General features: G+C 43.5%; 1 protein-coding gene across 1 annotated transcript in view; it reads left to right on the forward strand.

Moving 5' to 3' along the window:
* The window catches only part of EPHA6 (EPH receptor A6), a 675,722-nt gene that overhangs the window by 457,012 nt on the left and 198,716 nt on the right, over nt 1-19,994 (forward strand). The window contains exon 6 of the mRNA XM_075263563.1: nt 6,835-6,959. Within this exon, the coding sequence (XP_075119664.1) occupies nt 6,835-6,959 (125 nt within the window). The remainder of the gene's footprint in view (nt 1-6,834; nt 6,960-19,994) is intronic.

Consider the following 19,994-nt stretch of genomic DNA (forward strand, 5'->3'; position numbering starts at 1 on the left):
GATTTGGAGAGAAAACACGTTCAGTCCAAAATGAAACCTCCAGACTAGCCTCGCAAATATTCGTGAAGAGAACCTAATGAGGTTCATCCATGTCTATATATGAACAATAGAGACACGAGCACACTAAGCGTAGGAAATAAACCATCCAGATATGGAATGCAGTGAATGAATGATATAGTAACCAGATGGCCTCTCACCTGATGAGATTGTGATCAGTCACAACCCCATATGTAGCTTTTGGATATGAAAACCGGGTGAGAGTGGCAGCGGATCAGCCTTTGCACCGGAGAACTGGAGAATCAATGGACAAACAACAAGGACCGAATGACCACGAAGGGGAATCCACGCTCGCTGGTGCATCTGGCCCGACGTGACCTGTTTATTTGCACTTCGAAAAGGGGCCAGTTTGGCCCAAAACGCATCGTGATGCTTTGTTCCAATAAAGAGCTTCATTTAGAAAGTTTTGCTTGTGCTCTATCTTCATACCAGCGAGCGCGGATCCCCCTTCGTGGACCGTTGGTCCTTTTTGTTTGTCCATATATGAACAATGGGTTTCCTTCATGAAACAAATTCTGGCCACAATGATATTTACTAGTGTTGAGTGACCGGCACAGATTCACAGCGCTTAACCGCATGGTGCTCGTCCGCTTCCACTCATTCCTATGGGAGCAGAGGTAATCGACGAATAGTTTTGAATACTATTCGCTCATCACTAATATTGACCATAATGTTCACAACCTCTATGATTCTCTGTAGTATTTTCAGAGGAATTTTTGAACTGTGTTTTTGCAGAGCTTGTAGGTCACAATTGAAATACAGAGTCAAAAAGTTGCAAATACAACCATGTCTCAATATGTACAGTGTTGGCCAAAAGTATTGGCACCCCTGCAATTCTGTCAGATAATACTCATGTTCTTCCAGAAAATGATTGCAATCACAAATTCTTTGGTATTATTATCTTCATTTAATTTGTCTTCAATGGAAAACCACAAAAAGAATTGTCAAAAAGCCAAATTGGATAGAATTCCACAGCAAACATAAAAAAGGGGGTGGACAAAAGTATCAGCACTGTTTGAAAAATCATGTGATGCTTCTCTAATTTGTGTAATTAACAGCACCTGTTACTTACCTGAGGCACCTAACAGGTGGTGGCAATAACTAAATCACACTTGCGGACAGTTGAAATGGATTAAAGTTAACTCAACCTCTGTCCTGTGTCCTTGTGTGTACCACATTGAGCATGGAGAAAAGAAAGAAGACCAAAGAACTGTCTGAGGACTTGAGAAGCAAAATTGTGAGGAAGCATGAGCAATCTGAAGGCTACAAGTCCATCTCCAAAGACCTGAATGTTCCTGTGTCTACCGTGCGCAGTGTCATCAAGAAGTTTAAAGCCCATGGCACTGTGGCTAACCTCCCTAGATGTGGATGGAAAAGAAAAATTGACGAGAGATTTGAACGCAAGATTGTGCAGATGGTGGATAAAGAACCTCGACTAGCATCCAAACAAGTTCAAGCTGCCCTGCAGTCCGAGGGTACAACAGTGTCACCCCGTACTATCCGTCAGCGTCTGAATGAAAAGGGACTGAGAAAGCCAAAAGTGTTTTGGAAGAATGTTCTCTGGTCAGATGAGACAAAAGTAGAGCTTTTTGGGTAAAGATATCGACCTAGAATTTACAGGAAAAAAAAAGAGGCCTTCAAAGAAAAGAAGACGGTCCCTACAGTCAGACATGGCGGAGGTTCCCTGATGTTTTAGGGTTGCTTTCTTCTGCCTCTGGCACTGGACTGCTTGACCGTGTGCATGGCATTATGAAGTCTGAAGACTACCAACACATTGTGCAGCATAATGTAGGGCCCAGTGTGAGAAAGCTGGGTCTCCCTCAGAGGTCAGGGCTCTTCCAGCAGGACAATGACCCAAAACACACTTCAGGTCAGCACTAGAAAATGGTTTGAGAGAAAGCCCTGGAGACTTGTAAAGTGGCAGCAATGAGTCCAGACCTGAATCCCATAGAACACCTGTGGCGGAGAGATCTCTTGATGGCAGTTTGGAGAAGGCCCCCTTCACATCTCAGGGGGGACCTGGAGCAGTTTGCCAAAGAAGAATGGTCTAAAATTCCAGCAGAGCCTTGTAAGAAACTCATTGATGGTCACTGGAAGCGGTTGTGCGCAGTTATTGTGTCTAAAGTTTTGCTACCAAGTATTAGGCTGAGGGGGCCAATACTTTTGTCCGGCCCATTTTTGGAGTTTTGTGTAAAATGATCAATGATTGACTTTTTCTTTCATTCTCTTTTGTGTTTTTTCATTGCAAGCAGAATAAATGAAGATATTAATACCAAAGAGTTTGTGCTTGCAATCATTTTCTGGAAGAACATGAGTATTATCTGACAGAATTGCAGGGGGGGGCAATACTTTTGGCCAATACTGTATATGGTTAGCAAAGTCCCCTGATACCTACAGCACTATAGATGGTTGGTCGTTACAAGTAGAAAGAGTGCTTAATAATTTCATTCACTATCAAATATATTGATTTTTATAGTGTTTTTTTAGATTCTACATTGCCTAATGCTATCTCGTATTAATGTAGCAGAGATGAGTTTTTCATTGAACTGTTTCTTCTGAGCTCTGTAGTAATTCGATAACTTACAATAACTCAGCAGTTACTCAGGCTCTTATCTCCGCTGCATTGACACAACATCTGTATGGCTGTGGTGGGTGTTGGTACAGGTTACATGAGGCCTCACGTACACCATCGTAGCATTTATCTGCAATTACTGATATACAGACGCATTCATTTCTATGTGTCCCAACAACATATATTGGCAGTGTCGCCAAGGGGATATATGGGAGCAAAAAAATATTACAAAGGTATTATTTAAAGGGGTTGTCCAGGACTCTAGATATTGATTGCTATTGCCTCTTCACCTCTTACCAAGCATAGTGCCATACATTATATGGTGGCTGTTCTTGGATGTTGCCTGAGCTGCGGTATGGCCATGTGGCAAATAGATGTGATGTTACTGCCTGAATCGAGGAAGTGGAGCTCCGTATCACAGTCCCGAGCAACCCCTTTAATGCTATAGACCTTAAAGATTACATTGAAATAGCTATTACTTGTATGGTTGCCATTGCTCTTTAATGCAGTTTATACCTTTCATACAGTATATGAAGGTGCACAGCGGGATTCCCAGATGAAAGTTCCTAACCAAGGAAGTCTTATCCCTTCATCAAAGTGGAATAATAGTCACCCTTACAATGAACACTCGTCTATGAGACGACTGGTGAATTCACTCTGAGATGGACCATTATATCAGTGATTCATACTACTGACTCAATACAGTAGTACAATAATGTAGTCATGTATGCTTATAATGTATGCAACAATTCCCATTATTCCATTGGGAACCCAAATGGCCTAAATTCTCATATTGCTTTAAATCCTCCTTTTTCCTAAAGGTTAAATATCATCTATATCCATAGCGGTTGTTTCACCATGAAACAATTTTTTGTAACGTAACCAGGGATGTTACTTTCACCCCCTCCCCCCCACAGATCAAGAGGTTGTGATGGCAGCCAAGAGGACAATCAATGGTCTCTTAGCTGCCTCGTCCTAATACTCATAGTCAGCGAATGTACAATATACTGCAATACAGAAATATTGCAGTATATTGTACAAAAAGTCAAAAAGATAATATCAGATTTGTCCCTTGTGCATGTGGTGTCCCAAAAATATTAATAAAAGCTACTCGAAATACTAATATGTAACATAAAATGATGCCAACTAAAAGCGCGACTCATCACACAAAGAATAAGCCCTTTAAGCAACAGAAAAATAAAAAAGTTCTAAATGGTTTAAAATATGAAGTTGTCTCCAAACCCGAGCCAGGCTGTATCCTTCAGGGGTTAAATGACCATATCCATTGTAACGAGCAGTGAGAATATAAATTCATACAGTATTGCACGATACAGCAATAACTCCATATCATATAGGACAACATTTACAAGAAGGCCGTCAATATCCGCCATACTTTGGCTTCATCTATTTTAGTTTAGCGACCTGACGAAGGGCTCAGAGGAGAAAGCTGAACTTTAGCCTCCACCAATTATTGATACTAGTAAGAGGTAAAGCAGATGTGCAAGCATTTTCCATTCCATCAATACTGTATAGCTGTAGCTCAGCATTTCCCGCTCACATTACGGTTGGCTATACTCATCTGTAAGCGTTACAGTAACTGAGAACCAAGAATATGACATGTTGGTCCCCAGAAGAGCTTTCAATCTAATTTTCTGATTCCTGGCACGTACATGCACTTAGTACATAGGCAGAGGTAGATATAGAAGTATGGATAGATCTATTTTTGGACTCTGGAAGGAACAAACAGCATAGACAGACCATGTCCAACCATGGACCTCCTAGTACTACAAGGCCCCGGTCCTAAGCCCTACCCCACCACCCTATAACGGATGTATTGCCAAGTGCTGGTACCATATTTTTATATTTCTATGTACGCTGGCTCTGTCTCATAATTATACGATTTCTTCTATAATTACAGTGTATACACCACTAACTACTCGCCGTGATTACTGCAATGCCTGATGTTTGCAAGAGATTTCCAAAATCTGGAATTATTCTTCGTACAGTAATAATATATTTACAACAAAAGCCATATAAGAGACAAGTTTTATTTTTAGCACCGACCTGTCAGATAAACATAGCATATGGATAGACCATGGACAAAGGAAGAATTTTTGTATTTTCATTTATTTAAAAAAAAATGTTTATATCCTTAGATATTCCATATATAATGTTTGCCTAGCGCCACCTGCTGTTTCTATGAATAGTCATTCCTGTGTCCACCTCGGCAAAGTGGACAGACATGCCCAGACTTGTATCCTCTCTGCTCCGGCAGGGGAATACACGATGTGGTGAACCATCAACGTGTTCTTAGTTTGTTAGAGGAAAGTTACTGTTCTATGGATGGCGGTGCACTTGGAATTTTTTTCTCTAGCCCCCCAACATTCTTGAGCAATCAATGCTTTAGTTTTGGTGCCTGATATGTTATTTAGTCTCGGAACCGACAACTCTGTCGAAGAAACAGCACCACACACAATATTACGTGGCACTATATAACCATTAAATTCTTTAACCATTTGTATTATGAAATAAATCCATTGGGGATATTTTGCGCTCCTATCTGTGCAAAGGACAATAAATCTATACAAAGATTGACAACCTGTATGGGCGGGGTAAGCAGACCTTTTAGTGTCTATCTTAGAAGTCCTGGCAGGTTTTTCTCCAGTCTTTACTAAAAATCCTGCTCCAAATCACATAGGGATTTTATCATTATAATTTCCTTTTTTATCTAAGTACACGTAGAAATGGCCATAAGGGCTAGTTCACATGGGGCCAAAGGGGCGGATTTTGACAGTGAAATCCACGTCATAATCCGTCCCTTTACAATGGTGGTCTATGGAGACCACTAGCGTTCTTTTTTCCGCTATCGGCAGCTGCCAATAGCGAAAAAAAAGAAGCGAGCTGCCTTTTCTTCAGGCGGATTGCGCGGCTTGCTGAGCTGCGGCTTCTGCCTGGCAGCTGCAACCTTCAGCATCGGCCCATTCATTTGAGCCGACTCCGGGGTGGGGGAAGCCGCGACCGCGACATCATGGCAGGCGGGTTTTTACCATATTTTGACTTGGCTCCCTGAGTAAAAATATGGTCAAAACCCGCCCCACCGCCCCCCGTGTGAACAAGCCCTTAGAAAGCCTATTCTTCTCTTACCTTTATTATTCTGATCCGCGCCGCCATTCCTGAGGAATTTCTTCTTTCTTCCTTACGTAAATGAGAAGATGCCCCCTGTGCTGTCTGAAAACTCTCCAGTGATGTCTCTGTCTTCTTCTCCGGACAGCCTCTTCTCCCACGCCAACGTCTTCAGTAGGGTTGAGTGATCGGGATCGGATTCCGATCTTTTCCTGCGAGATTGAGGTCGGAGGTTATTTCCCACAATGCTTGGCTACTGGCCAATCATTGTGGGAAAAGCTAACAATGATTGCCCAATAGCCAAGCATTGTGGGAAATAACCAACGACCTCGATCCCGCGGGAAAAGATCGGAATTGGAATCTGATCTTTTCCGATCCCGATTGCTCAACCCTAGTCTTCAACCAAAAGCACCGACTGCATATATCCATCGGCCATTTTCCTGTAGCCTCTCCTGTTAGGCCACAGGAAAATGACCGATGTACATGTCGGTGCTTTTGGATGAAGACGCTCACAGTGATGCGGAGGGAGACAGAGGCGTCGCTGGAGAGTTTTGGTACAGTATAAGGGATGCCCCCAATGCTGTCTGAAAACTCATTTACATAAGGACAAAAGAAGATATTTCTCTAGAACGGTGGGGCGGATCAGAGTAATCATGGTAAGAGCAGAATAGCCTTTCTTAAGGTTATTCCTACATGTACGTAGTGAAAAAGGGAATTCTAATGATAGGATCCCTTTAAATAATATTGCTTTTCCCCCTACCCACAGACAGGACAACATAAATGAACAGGCAGGTTCACTATAAGAGAGTCCAGTAACTAATCTGATCTGTAGCCGGTTACTAAACTTGCACCAAAAATTGCAGGCAAGGCACAGAGACAAATAATAGAAAGACTGACAAAGTATCCATATTACATATTGTAGTCTGCAATGTAAAAATGATAAATGATCTAGAAGGAGAAAGATTTCTTCATTGTACATATGGAGCTTAATCTTAGAAAATAACCTAAAATAAATCTCCTTCTTCTTAGACGTCGCTGAGCTCTGTTCTTTCTCTATTTATACTGTTATTTTTCCCTTCCAGGTCCGTCACTAATTGGTATGGTGAGGAAAGACTGGGCCTCCCAAAACAGCATTGCTCTTTCATGGCAAGAACCCGACTATCCTAATGGTGTCATTCTGGACTACGAGATCAAGTACTATGAGAAAGTAGGTCTTGCTCAGCATTCCTGGAAAAACGCTTAAGATGCAAGTAGTGCTTTCTTTCTGTCTTCCATTCTGTGTCTTCTTGTATAGGGGTAGCATTTTATAAAATATTAATCAGCTCGTGTTGCATCTGGCCCATACATTTCCTTGTGTACGGTATATTATCAAGTGATCGCTTTGTAGGGACGTGTTTCTAGTAACAGAAATCTTATAAGATATCCTGCAGAAATGCAGGGTAATATACACTGAGATTCTTAAGGATTAGACTCGGCAGCGGCCCCATTGTTGCACATTTTAAGCAAATTATCTAACTGTCTTTCTAATACCTACCTATAGGTGGCACTATAGAGACAGTGTCTGCTTTCTAGAGAAGAGCTAATTTGCATATTTCTCCCAGGGAGCATTGCCTGTAAGGTTGCCTACCTGCATAAGAAACATTACCCCTGACAACTATATCATAGTTTATACAATTAGAGATGAGCGAACAGTGTTCTATCGAACACATGTTCGATCGGATATCAGGCTGTTCGATGTGTTCAATTTGAATCGAACATCACGTGGCAAACTCCAAAAAAATTTGATTCCCCTCCCACCTTCCCTGGCGCTTTTTTTGCACCAATAACAGCGCAGGGGAGGTGGGACAGGAACTACGACACCGGAGGCATCGAAAAAAATCGGAAAAAGTCATTGGCTGCCGAAATCAGGTGACCTCCATTTTAGACGAATAGTGGATTTCAAATCCGGGTCATATGAGAATGTGAACTTTGTGACTAAGAGACAGGGATAGCTGTACAGGCAGGGATAGCTAGGGATAACCTTTATTTAGGTAGGAATGATATTAAAAATAACTTTTTGGGGCTCTATCGGGTGTGTAATTGTGATTTTTGTGACATAAACTTTTTCCAATAGGAATGCATTGGCCAGCGCTGATTGGTCGAGTTCCGTACTCTGGCCAATCAGCGCTGGCTCTGCTGGAGGAGGCGGAGTCTAAGATCGCTCCACACCTGTCTCCATTCAGGTCCGACCTTAGACTCCGCCTCCTCCGGCAGAGCCAGCGCTGATTGGCCGAAGGCTGGCCAATGCATTCCTACGCGAATGCAGAGACTTAGCAGTGCTGAGCCAGTTCTGCTCAACTACACATCTGATGCACACTCAGCTCTGCTACATCTGATGCACACTCGGCTCTGCTACATCAGATGATGTACATCTGATGTAGCAGAGCCAAGGGTGTACTAGAACCCCTGTGCAAACTCAGCTCACGCTAATAGAATGCATTGGCCAGCGCTGATTGGCCAATGCATTCTATTAGCCCGATGAAGTAGAGCTGAATGTGTGTGCTTAGCATAGGAATGCATTGGCCAGCCTTCGGCCAATCAGCGCTGGCTCTGCCGGAGGAGGCGGAGTCTAAGGTCAGACCTGAATGGAGACAGGTGTGGAGCGATCTTAGACTCCGCCTCCTCCAGCAGAGCCAGCGCTGATTGATCGAGTTCCGTACTCTGGCCAATCAGCGCTGGCCAATGCATTCTATTAACCCGATGAAGTAGAGCTGAATGTGTGTGCTTAGCACACACATTCAGCTCTACTTCATCAGGCTAATAGAATGCATTGGCCAATCAGCGCTGGCCAATGCATTCTATTAGCGTGAGCTGAATTTGCACAGGGGTTCTAGTGCACCCTCGGCTCTGCTACATCAGATGTACATCATCTGATGTAGCAGAGCTGAGTGTGCATCAGATGTGTAGTTGAGCAGAACTGGCTCAGCACTGCTAAGTCTCTGCATTCGCATAGGAATGCATTGGCCAGCCTTCGGCCAATCAGCACTGGCTCTGCCGGAGGAGGCGGAGTCTAAGGTCGGACCTGAATGGAGACTGGTGTGGAGCGATCTTAGACTCCGCCTCCTCCAGCAGAGCCAGTGCTGATTGGTCGAATTCCGTACTCTGGCCAATCAGCACTGGCCAATGCATTTCTATGGGGAAAAGTTAGCTTGCGAAAATCGCAAACTGACAGGGATTTCCATGAAATAAAGTGACTTTTATGCCCCCAGACATGCTTCCCCTGCTGTCCCAGTGTCATTCCAGGGTGTTGGTATCATTTCCTGGGGTGTCATAGTGGACTTGGTGACCCTCCAGACACGGATTTGGGTTTCCCCCTTAACGAGTATATGTTCCCCATAGACTATAATGGGGTTCGAAACCCATTCGAACACACGAACAGTGAGCGGCTGTTCGAATCAAATTTCGAACCTCGAACATTTTAGTGTTCGCTCATCTCTATATACAATGGATGAATATTAACGTGTTGCTATGCAAAAGGACACCATTTGACTTACAATGGGATCTTTAAGGCCGGAAACGCCGCGGGACAAATTTTGGTGTTTTACAGTAAGTGCAAAGTGGAATACCATGTCCACTTTGTGGTAAAAACCGCGATGCAGACATGCCGCAAATTCCAAAACCGGCACCATTTTGGAAATCGCAGCATGTCAAATATACAGTATTTACGGAAATGCCAGCGAATTTCCCATAGATATAATGGTAACAGAAGTCCATGGAGGAAAACTCTGCAAACTTTGTTTAAAACACTGCGGGAAGAACCGTGATGCGTTCCCACCGTGGTTTTTCCCGCAGCGCTTTATTGCTGCAAGTCGTCCCATGGGGCCTTAGCTTTAGGGTTCCTTCAAGGTTTCTGACACTCTGAAGCAAAGAATAATGTTACATATTGCACTATTCTTTGCATCACAATGGAAACTCACCTGCCTATATAGATGCGCAGAATGGGTGTGAACAAGACCTAATACATCCAAATTTCTATGATTAATTAATCATTAAATAACTATTTCATCCCTGTAAGAGCTGCGACCATTATAAACACTATATCATAGAGGAAATGGCTATGGACAGGGGCGTAACTACCGCAGAGGCAGCTGCCACAGGGCCCCGGCCATTAGGGGGCCCAGTGACAGCCACTACTGCTGTGTTTTTTTTTTGTTTTGTTTTTTTTAATAAGCCGTTACCGGCTGAAGTTACTTCAGCCGGTAACTGGCCCTATTTACTTGCCGATCCTGGCAGGGCCTGGATCGGTAAGTGACACCGCGGGCCCCACAAAGACTATCATTATACTCGGGGGGTCTTTTCAGACTCCCAAGTATAATGATCCATGCAGGCCTCAGGCCTACGGTAGTTGTCTGACGTCACATGATCCCGGCCTGCATCCTGGGTCATGTGACGTCCGACGTCATTAAAGAAGGACGAGAGCGGCGGCCGACAGCATAGGAGCCGGGGAACAGGTAAGCAAAGGTGGTTTTTTTTTTTAATGTTTTTATTCCCCGATTATTATACTCTGGGGTCTGTAAAGAGTATAAGAATTGTTTATGAGTGTCCACAGTGAGCATAATACTGTGTGCAGGGGCCACTAAGGGACATAATACTGTGTGCAGGGGCCACTATGGGAGATAATACTGTGTGCAGGGGCCACTAAGGGGGATAATACTGTTTGCAGGGGCCACTAAAGGACATAATACTGTGTGCAGGGGCCACTATGGGAGATAATACTGTGTGCAGGGGCCACTATGGGGCATAATACTGTGTGCAGGGGACACTATGGGGCATAATACTGTGTGCAGGGGCCACTATGGGGTATAATACTGTGTGCAGGGGCCACTATGGGGCATAATACTGTGTGCAGGGGCCAATAAGGGGCATAATAATGTGTGCAGGGGCCACCGAGGGACATAATACTATGTGCATGGGCCACAAGGGAACATAATAGAGCACGCAGGAATGCGGAGGAGGGGGTCGGTCGAAGTCTTCGGCGTCGGTCCGGGGGGGGGGGGGCATGTCAAAACTTCGCCACGGGACCCCGCCATTCCTAGTTATGCCACTGGCTATAGATCCAGTTTATGGTGAATCGATACAGGTGATAAAGGCTTATCCCAGTTATTACATATGTAACGTAATATAGAAGATAGAACTCTCTTCAACCATGATTCTTCTCCGCCATCCGTGACTCTTGTGGGATACATTGTGTGCTCCTTCTACAGAACAATAAGACCAATGTATGAGATAGCTGTAGCTTTGTGTTTCGGATTTCCATGACCAGTCGTTGAATGTATCTGTATCTGTGTGTTTGGTAATGGAGAGTAGATTGAGTGCACTGACCTCCCTTTACACTAAAGACGTTACAGGCAGTGAGATTATTATAATACAATACCGCACTCCATGTCTGCTGTCAATAGGCAACACATCTATATGGAAAACTAATAAGTACACAAACCTGAATAAAGTGCTGCTGCCCTAAAGGGGTTTTCTTCATATTATTATGTGTATTTAATAGATTTGCAGGTCACACTGTGTTCACTCAGATTTCATTTATACTATAACAGCACCTGCCGGGGACCTCCTAGACGGCGTATTTCAAGAATCATGGTTTATTTTCTTCAAAAATTCTTTCATTTTTCCCTTTTTTCACCACTCGCTATAACCATAAGACGTATTTCTAATAGACGAGGTTAAAAAAGTGTATATAGAGGAGCCTAACCAGGAAAAAGATGAAAAACACCCAAATGTGTGATACGTATAAGATACATATTAGATGTATTCTGTGTCTAATGCACAATAGTATGATACCTGATGTCTGCAGCAGGAAACTGACTAGACTAGAAATGAAACAGCTCTCTCTTCCTCTCTCCTATCAGGAAGTCTCAGGATGAAGAACTAGACAGTCGCTAAATTACATCCTATAGTTAGATATAGTAGTTTACTGTATTCTGATACTTACACTACCAGTTAGGCTGCAAGCAGGAATTTTATCTCTGCATTTTTCAGTCAGAAACCCAGCGGATCCATTTATGGGGTCCAAGGATTGCAACGACTAACTGCTTTTTAAGCGGAGTGTCCTACTTTTCAGATATATTTCCAATATACTTTCTGTATTGATTCCTCATACTTTTCTCTGCTTGTTAACTTCGAGAAGATAAGAATAAGTCCATGGTCATGTGATGTACAGTCCATTGTCATGTGATATACAGTCCATGGTCATGTGGTGTACAGTCCATGGTCACGTGATGTACAGTCCATGGTCACGTGATGTACAGTCCATGGTCACGTGATGTACAGTCCATGGTCACGTGATGCACAGTCCATGGTCACGTGATGTACAGTACATGGTCATGTGGTGTACAGTACATGGTCATGTGATGGACACACAGGAGTACAGCTTGTTATAATCAGACATCTGCCTGGTAACAAGCTGTATACCTGTGTGTCATCACATGACCATGGACTGACATCACATGACCATGGACTGTATATCACATGATAATGGACTGTCCTTCACATTACCATAGACTGTATATCACATGACCATGCACTGTCCATCACATGACCATGGACTGTCCATCACATGACCATGGACTGTCCATCACATGACCATGGACTGTATATCACATGACCATGGACTGTCCATCACGTGACCATGGACTGTATATCACATGACCATGGACTGTCCATCACGTGACCATGGACTGTATATCACATGACCATGGACTGTCCATCACGTGACCATGGACTGTATATCACATGACCATGGACTGTCCATCACGTGACCATGGACTGTATATCACATGACCATGGACTGTCCATCACGTGACCATGGACTGTATATCACATGACCATGGACTGTCCATCAGATGACCATGGACTGTCCATCAGATGACCATGGACTGTCCATCACATAACCATGACTTATTGTAATCCTCTGGAAATAAACAATGAATGACAGCAAGCAGAGATCTAAAAAACTGAGTGGAATTGATACAGAAAGTATATTGGAAAATTGTACAACTTTTCATCATATACACAATAACATTTATTTTCATAAGCTTTAAAGGGGTCATGACAATTATTTATACCCTATCAATCTATGGTGTGGGTCCGACTGCCGAAATCCCCACTAATCCTGAGAACTGGGATGTTTGACATGTATTTATTAATGCAGACATGCCAGGAGAGCTGTCCATTTTAGAGATGAAGTTGGTAAGTTCCATGAATTATTGGTGTATGACTTATTCAGTTCTTCATGGAAACTTCCATTGACCAAGCTTTGTTAGGGCATGAAATAAGTCATTTGCATAAGTTACCTTCATGTTTATGCTAATACTGCATTTTCCGGGCTAGAAGGTTCATTAGAACTGATAATGGGTGCAAAGATCACACTATTACTTTATCACAAATTTGCAATTCACAAAGTTAAGTCATGTCACATTACATAAGATTACCGATAATTAGATGCAAATACTATGGTAATGAGTGATTCTTGTGACACCTCACCCCCAATTCACTGATGCAGAGGCAAGAACAAGAAGAACACAGAGGAATTAAATTGTATGTTCGAAGCTATGAACAAGTATCTCCCCACCCCCGTGTCCCCTAATATATAGTCATCAGACTGATGTTCTTTCCTGATTATCTATATAACAATCACAAAATGTCCATTACTTAAAGGACAAACATATAGAACCTTATAGTGGTGCAGGCTTTCAAGACAAGGCTCTAGAAGAGATGAAAAAAAGTGCTGCAGGAAAAACCACGGCGGCAACACCACAAAACCACAACAGCTTTGGAAATCATGGCATGCCCACTGTGCGTATTTTCCGCAATTTGTGGAGTTGATTCTCTTTCTGCGGCATTTTTCTGAGTGATTTTTTTTTTCTGCAGTAGCCAAATTATGGCATTTGCGCAACGTGAATCCCCAACCTAAAGATAATTTTTTTCTTAGAGACTCTACCTAGAAAAAAAAAAAAGGATGAAAATCCTTGGCAAAAACAGCTGGTGTGACCCCACCTTAATTTTTACGTGCACTTCCTTTTGACTGGGAAATAACACTGGTATGGTGGCTTTCATGGTTCCTCCTCTAAGGGCTAGTTCACACATGGGGCGGTATGGCGTATTTTGGTCCTGATTGTGACACGGGAAGCTAATAGGGCCAAAATGTGCCTGCCACGACTGTCACAGCTTCCGACAATCGCGGCTTCCTGCTGCGGAGTAGGCCCAAATGAATAGGCGTAGCCCGGAGGGTGCTGCTGCGAGGCGGACGCCGGGGCTGAATCAGCTGCAGAATCCGCCTGAAGAAAGGACAGCTCGCTTCTTTTTTCCATATTGCCGCTCACGGAAAAAAGTATGCTGGCAGTCTACATAGACCTCTATTGTGAGGAAGCGGATTGTGTCTTGGATTCAGCATTAAAATCTACCCCCTCTTGCCCCGTGTGAACGAGTCCTAAGAACACACTCCGCCCACTTCCCCTTTCGTGGAAATGGAATACAGTTTATATGGCTGAACAACCAGAAACTGGGGTCGCCACAACCTGGAAAACAGCTCTCCTTGCGGCCAATGCTGTTACGAAGCTCAGACGACTTGTAGAATCCGGAGAATTCCACAGAAACAAAAATCTGTTGGGCGCACACTCCCTCGACAACAACCACTGGAGCCGGAATAGCATATAAAGTGATTTTTATTGGTGGACAGATTGTGATTAGAGATGAGTGAACGGCGTTTGATCGAATTGGTATTCGATGGAATATGAGGCTGTTCGATATATTCGATTCCAATTGAAAAACATGCGGCAAACGCAGTAAAAATTCGTATCCCCTCCCACCTTCCCTGGCATGTTTTTTGCACCAAGAACTGTGCAGGGGAGGTGGGACAGGCACTACAACAATGTAGGCATTGAAAAAAAATCGGAAAAACCGATTGGCTGCCAAAAAGATGTGACCTCTGAATCATAAGAATAGTGTTGGCCATCTTCATTTCATTTTCATTTTGAAGTGATAGGGAGAGCTTGTTCTCAGTGTGAGAAACATATAGTGAAACTGTCAATCATGCAGCAGGGTAGCAGCAGGGGACGTGGGCAAGGACGTGGATATCCAGCTGGGTATCCAGTCCACAGTTCAGGTACTGGAGAGAGGCTGCCAGAGGTGCCCCTCGTCAGTAGCAGAAGGGGGTGAGGACGTGGATATCCAGCTGGGTATCCAGTCCACAGTCCAGGTACTGGAGAGGGGCTTCCTGCAGTGCCCCTCATCAGTAGCAGTAGGGGGTGAGGACGTGGACTTGGATATCCAGCTGGGTATCCAGTCCACAGTCCAGGTACTGGAGAGGGGCTGCCAGCACCCAATTCACTCATCATCCTCCTCCTCCAACCCCAGCCCCTTCACCCTAATGTAATTCTTAAAAAACTTAATTAATTTTTCATGGATACTCCCCAAGGGCCTGCAATACAATATTTTAGGGCTCCACCCCAAGGACCTGCAAAATAATTTTTTAGGGCTCACCCCGAAGGGCCTGAAAATTTATGTTTTAGGGGTCACCCCAAGGGCCAAAAAATAAAACACTGCTGCTACAAGACTCTAGTCACCTCAAGGGCCAAAAAATAAAACACTGCTGCTGCATTGCTCTAGTCACCTGAAGGTCAAAAAACACTACTGTTTAAAGGCTCAACTCACTTCAAGGGCCAAAAACACTGCTGGTGCAAGGCTCAACTCACCCCAAGGGCCAAAAACTAAAACTAAAACACTGCTGCATGGCTCAACTCACCTGAAGGTCAGAAAACACTGCTGTTTAAAGGCTGGTGTTGGTTCACGGCTCTACTCACTCCAAGGGCCAAAAACACTGCTGGTGAATTTGTTCAGTTCCAAAGGACTCTGTGTTTACATTTGGCTCAGTCGCAGCTCCAGGACATGCCTTGGAAGGCAAGGTTTCCTTTAGTGGCTCCATCTCAGCAGGATGATGATGATGATGGTGAAGCTTGGTTAAATCTGGTGTCGGAAGGGAAAGTGGTTTCTGATCTACAGCTAAAGTACTGGAGCATGTTGTTTGGACTATTAACACCTGATCAGAACCCTGTAGAGGTAATGTAGAGTCCGATATTAGAGGACCATTACCGGTAGTAGTGGTTGCAGCCAATTCTCCCCCTTTGCGGTCCTCTAAATAAAAGTTACCCCCAGGACTTGATGCCAAAATGTTATCAATTTCCCAATCACAATCAAGGTCAATATCTGGGTCGTCACTCCAATCCACTGCATCAATCCCACACAATGAGAGTGATGGTTCTAGAACCACCGTTTTAGGGGCTAGCAATTTTACAGGGGCTAACACTCTGCTGGTGCAAGGCTCAACTCACCCAAAGGGCCTAAATCTCTGCTGGTAGCTCAGCTTAAGGGCCTCTAACTTAATTTGGAAGGGATCATGTTAAGGGCCATAAAAGTGACTTTTTGAAGGTCTTACCACATCACACACACACACACACACAATGACAGTTCAGGGTGGGTAGTGTTGGATTTCCCTATTCCATCTGTGGTTGTCATGGGCAACGTGATTTAAAGGGGTGCTTGGTAATGTTTCTTTAGCTTACAATTTGGGTTTCTGTCCATCCAGTTGGGGAGAAAAGAAGGTTTCCAGATATTTTTCCACTTTCATGGTGGTTTTTTTGAGTGTGGAAAGTGTGTAGTTGATAGGCTGTGACGGTGGGGTAAACTGTGACTTGGGCTTGTTAGATGCCCCCAGACATGCTTCCCCTGCTGTCCCAGTGTCATTCCAGAGGTGTTGTCATCATTTGCTGAGGTGTCATAGTGGACTTGGTGACCCTCCTGAGTCGAATGGTGGGTTCCCCTGAAACGAACAGTTTTTCCCCATAGACTATAATGGGGTTCGATATTCGTTTGAATAGTCAAATATTGAGGGGCAAATAACGAATATCGAATATTTCACTGTTCATTCATCTCTAATTGTGACAAATAATCTGTCATTTCATTTGCTATTCCGACTCCAGTGGTTGTTGTCGAGGGAGTGTGCGCCCACCGGATTTTTGTTTCTGTGGAATTCTCCAGATTCTACAAGTTGTCTGACCCACCTTAATTTTTGTACCCCACAGCCAGGTTACAGCTAGTTTGCATAACTTTTTGCGTAGGGGAAATAGTGCACCGAAACTATGAGATTCTTTTAAAAAAATCCCTCTTGACAATACGTCTTGCTACATAACATAAATAGCATTATTATCTCTTTTTGTGGTAGAGTGAACAAGGCGCGGGCCTGTTTAGTGGCAGAGCCTAAAGGCATCGTGAGAAACATTGCAAAATGATGTATTATCAGCTGGTGTTTTTCAACTAAGACCTGGATATATTACAAATGGGCTCATAAGTCTTCGACATTACATTTTGCTGTTGCAGACTTAATATTTTGCCCTGGAACACAGCTTTTGTTCTGGATTCTGTTTTAACTCCGAGGAAAAAGAGAATTTAAGGCTTCTGCCGGCAGCTTCGGGGTACTTTGACAATTTTCTATTTAAAATGAGTTTCACTGCCATTCATTACAGGCAAAAGATTTAAACTAGTGTATGACCCTTCAGGGATGAGCGAGTCCATCCATTCACATAGGGAACATATTTTTCCTGATATTCATCACATAGGCTCGGAGCGGTAATTCCGGGACCTCGGAATATCCTGGCTACAAAAAAAACCTGTGTATGTTACCGTGTGCGGCATGTGGTGGGGAGATTAAAGAACATAGATATTAAGACCTCAGTAATGAGGCGGAATAATCCTATGAGGTACAAACTCGCGATCTTCTGGTGGTTAAAGGGAAAAAAAATGGGTTTTTTTCCCCCGTTTTTCTGGCCCTGTATCAATAGAAAGGCTGCAGAGGGAAAAATAGATGTAAGTTAACTGTTTGACTGCCAGGTTAAAAAAAAGATGCAGGTGGACAGAATTATAAGTCATTGTTATGCTTGGGGTTCTATGGTGACTTATCGTATGTGATGTAAAAACTAGAGATGAGCAAACAGTAAAATGTTCGAGGTTCAATATTCGTTTCGAGTAGCCCCTCAATATTCGACTACTCGAATCGAATATCGAACCCTATTAAAGTCTATGGGGGAAAATGCTCGTTTCAGGGGTAGGCACCATTCAATTAAATTATACTTACCAAGTCCACGAGTGAGGGACGGGCTGGATCCTCCGAGAAGTCTTCTCCGTGCAGCGCCCCCGCGGCAGCTTCCGGCTCTGAATTCACTCTGCCAGGCATCGGGCCTGGGCAGAGCCGACTGCGCATGCCTGCACTACAAGCGGACATGCGCAGTCGGCTCTGCTCAGGCCCGATGCCTGGCAGAGTGAATTCAGAGCCGGAAGACGCCGCGGGGAAGCTGCACGGAGAAGACTTCTAAAGGTAGGAGAAGAACCAGCATTGATTGGCTGACTGTATAGCATTCGGCCAATCAATGCTGGTTCTGCATCAAACTTTTACATTCGAATAGCGAGTGGTACTCGATCGAGTACGAGTATTTCGAATACCATAGTATTCGATCGAATACCTACTCGATCGAATACTACTTGCTCATCTCTAGTAAAAACCCATGGAAAAAAATACCTGTTGCATATTAACGATCCCATAAACATACATTATAACCCATATCAGTTACACTTATTGCCTTAGATTTGTGGACTTACTGCACATTCGCCGAGTTTCACCTCTAATTCTTATAGTTATGTATGATGTTAGGAGTCCCTGCCTCCCAGCGATAGACTGGTCCATAGTGATTACAGTACAGGACAATATGGTAGACAGGGACTGCATAGAAAAGTATAATGCTAGGAGTCCCTCTCTAGGTATGTGTTAAAGGGATTCTAACTACGGGGTTTTTAAAGGGATTTTTTTAACTAAGCCCACATCAGAATAACCTTAAGAAAACCTACTCTTCTCCTACCTTTAGAATTCTTCTCCGTGCCCGTTGTTTAGTAGATATCCCAATTTTCGTTGTTATTAGAGATGAGCGAACACTATTCGAAACAGCCGTTTCGAATAGCATGCTCCCATAGAAATGAAAGGACATAGCCGCTTCCATTCATTTCTATGGGAGCGTGCTATTCGAAATGGCTGTTTCGAATAGTGTTTGCTCATCTCTAGTCGTTATACTTTAATGTGTCTTCAGACAGCATAGGGGCGTTCCCCCCCATGCTCAAACAGCATTAGGGTCATCCACTGTGCTGCTTAAAAACTCTCCAGCACCGCCTCCGCCTCTTCTCCCGTGTCGCCATCACGTGTTCATCCAAAAGCGCCAAATGCGCATGTGCATTGCCCATTTTCCTGTGGCCGAACGGGCAAATCTCTTATGGCCGAAGTTCAAGTTATTATAATCTCCAGCTGGCCACAGGACCTGTACCTTGCTGGGCCCGGTCACGGTCGCACTCCCTGCAATCATGATCATTAAGCCCCTGTATTGGCCCATTAAAGCATTGTAATATTCATGCAGTAGGCTGTTGTTTCTTATCTCTGAAAAAAAATAAAATATGAATAAATAATATAGTTAAGTAAAAAAAAAAAAAAAAAAAAAAAAAAAGTTACGTTTACAGCTCCTATGCAGATCTATATGACTCCGTGGTTACTGACTACAAACCAACCCTGTGTAGTCTGATATGGCAATCATACTCCCCACTATGTGTCTTCTATGTCATCCTAACATCGATTTTGTATGTTAACAACAGAATAAGAGAAAAAAGAAAGAATAAGTCTACAGTAATATATCCTAAAGGGTTTATGTGTCTGTTACCGAGGAGACATATAGATCTATGTAGAGGCTGTGGACACAAAACTGTCAAATATATTTAATAAAAATTGCCTATTTTTTATTTTACATGCATTGGAACAACAGAGACAAGGTTGCAAACTTGCACATAGCGGTTACAGAACGTCATATTGTGTGAGCCACAAATTCATTCATCTCTTGCTTCTGGCAGACTACCAACCACTATCTGGAGATTAAGCCTTTTGGACCCTTGACAGCTCACAAAACTGATATATGATCTATTTTTGCAAACAGTAACGCTTGCGAAGGGAGAGATCATAATATAATACAATTATTAGGGATACGGTGATAAGGCAAGTAATATGTAAAGTGACTACAAAGTGACGCTTCATTGACTGTTCCGCAAATGTCTGATCACAAAGGAAGTGTACAAACAAGCACGGATGCCCGATAAGGGTGATACAATGAAA

The sequence above is a fragment of the Leptodactylus fuscus genome, chromosome 2 (genome assembly GCF_031893055.1).
Source record: "Leptodactylus fuscus isolate aLepFus1 chromosome 2, aLepFus1.hap2, whole genome shotgun sequence".
In the NCBI taxonomy this organism is placed as follows: Eukaryota; Metazoa; Chordata; class Amphibia; order Anura; family Leptodactylidae; genus Leptodactylus; species Leptodactylus fuscus.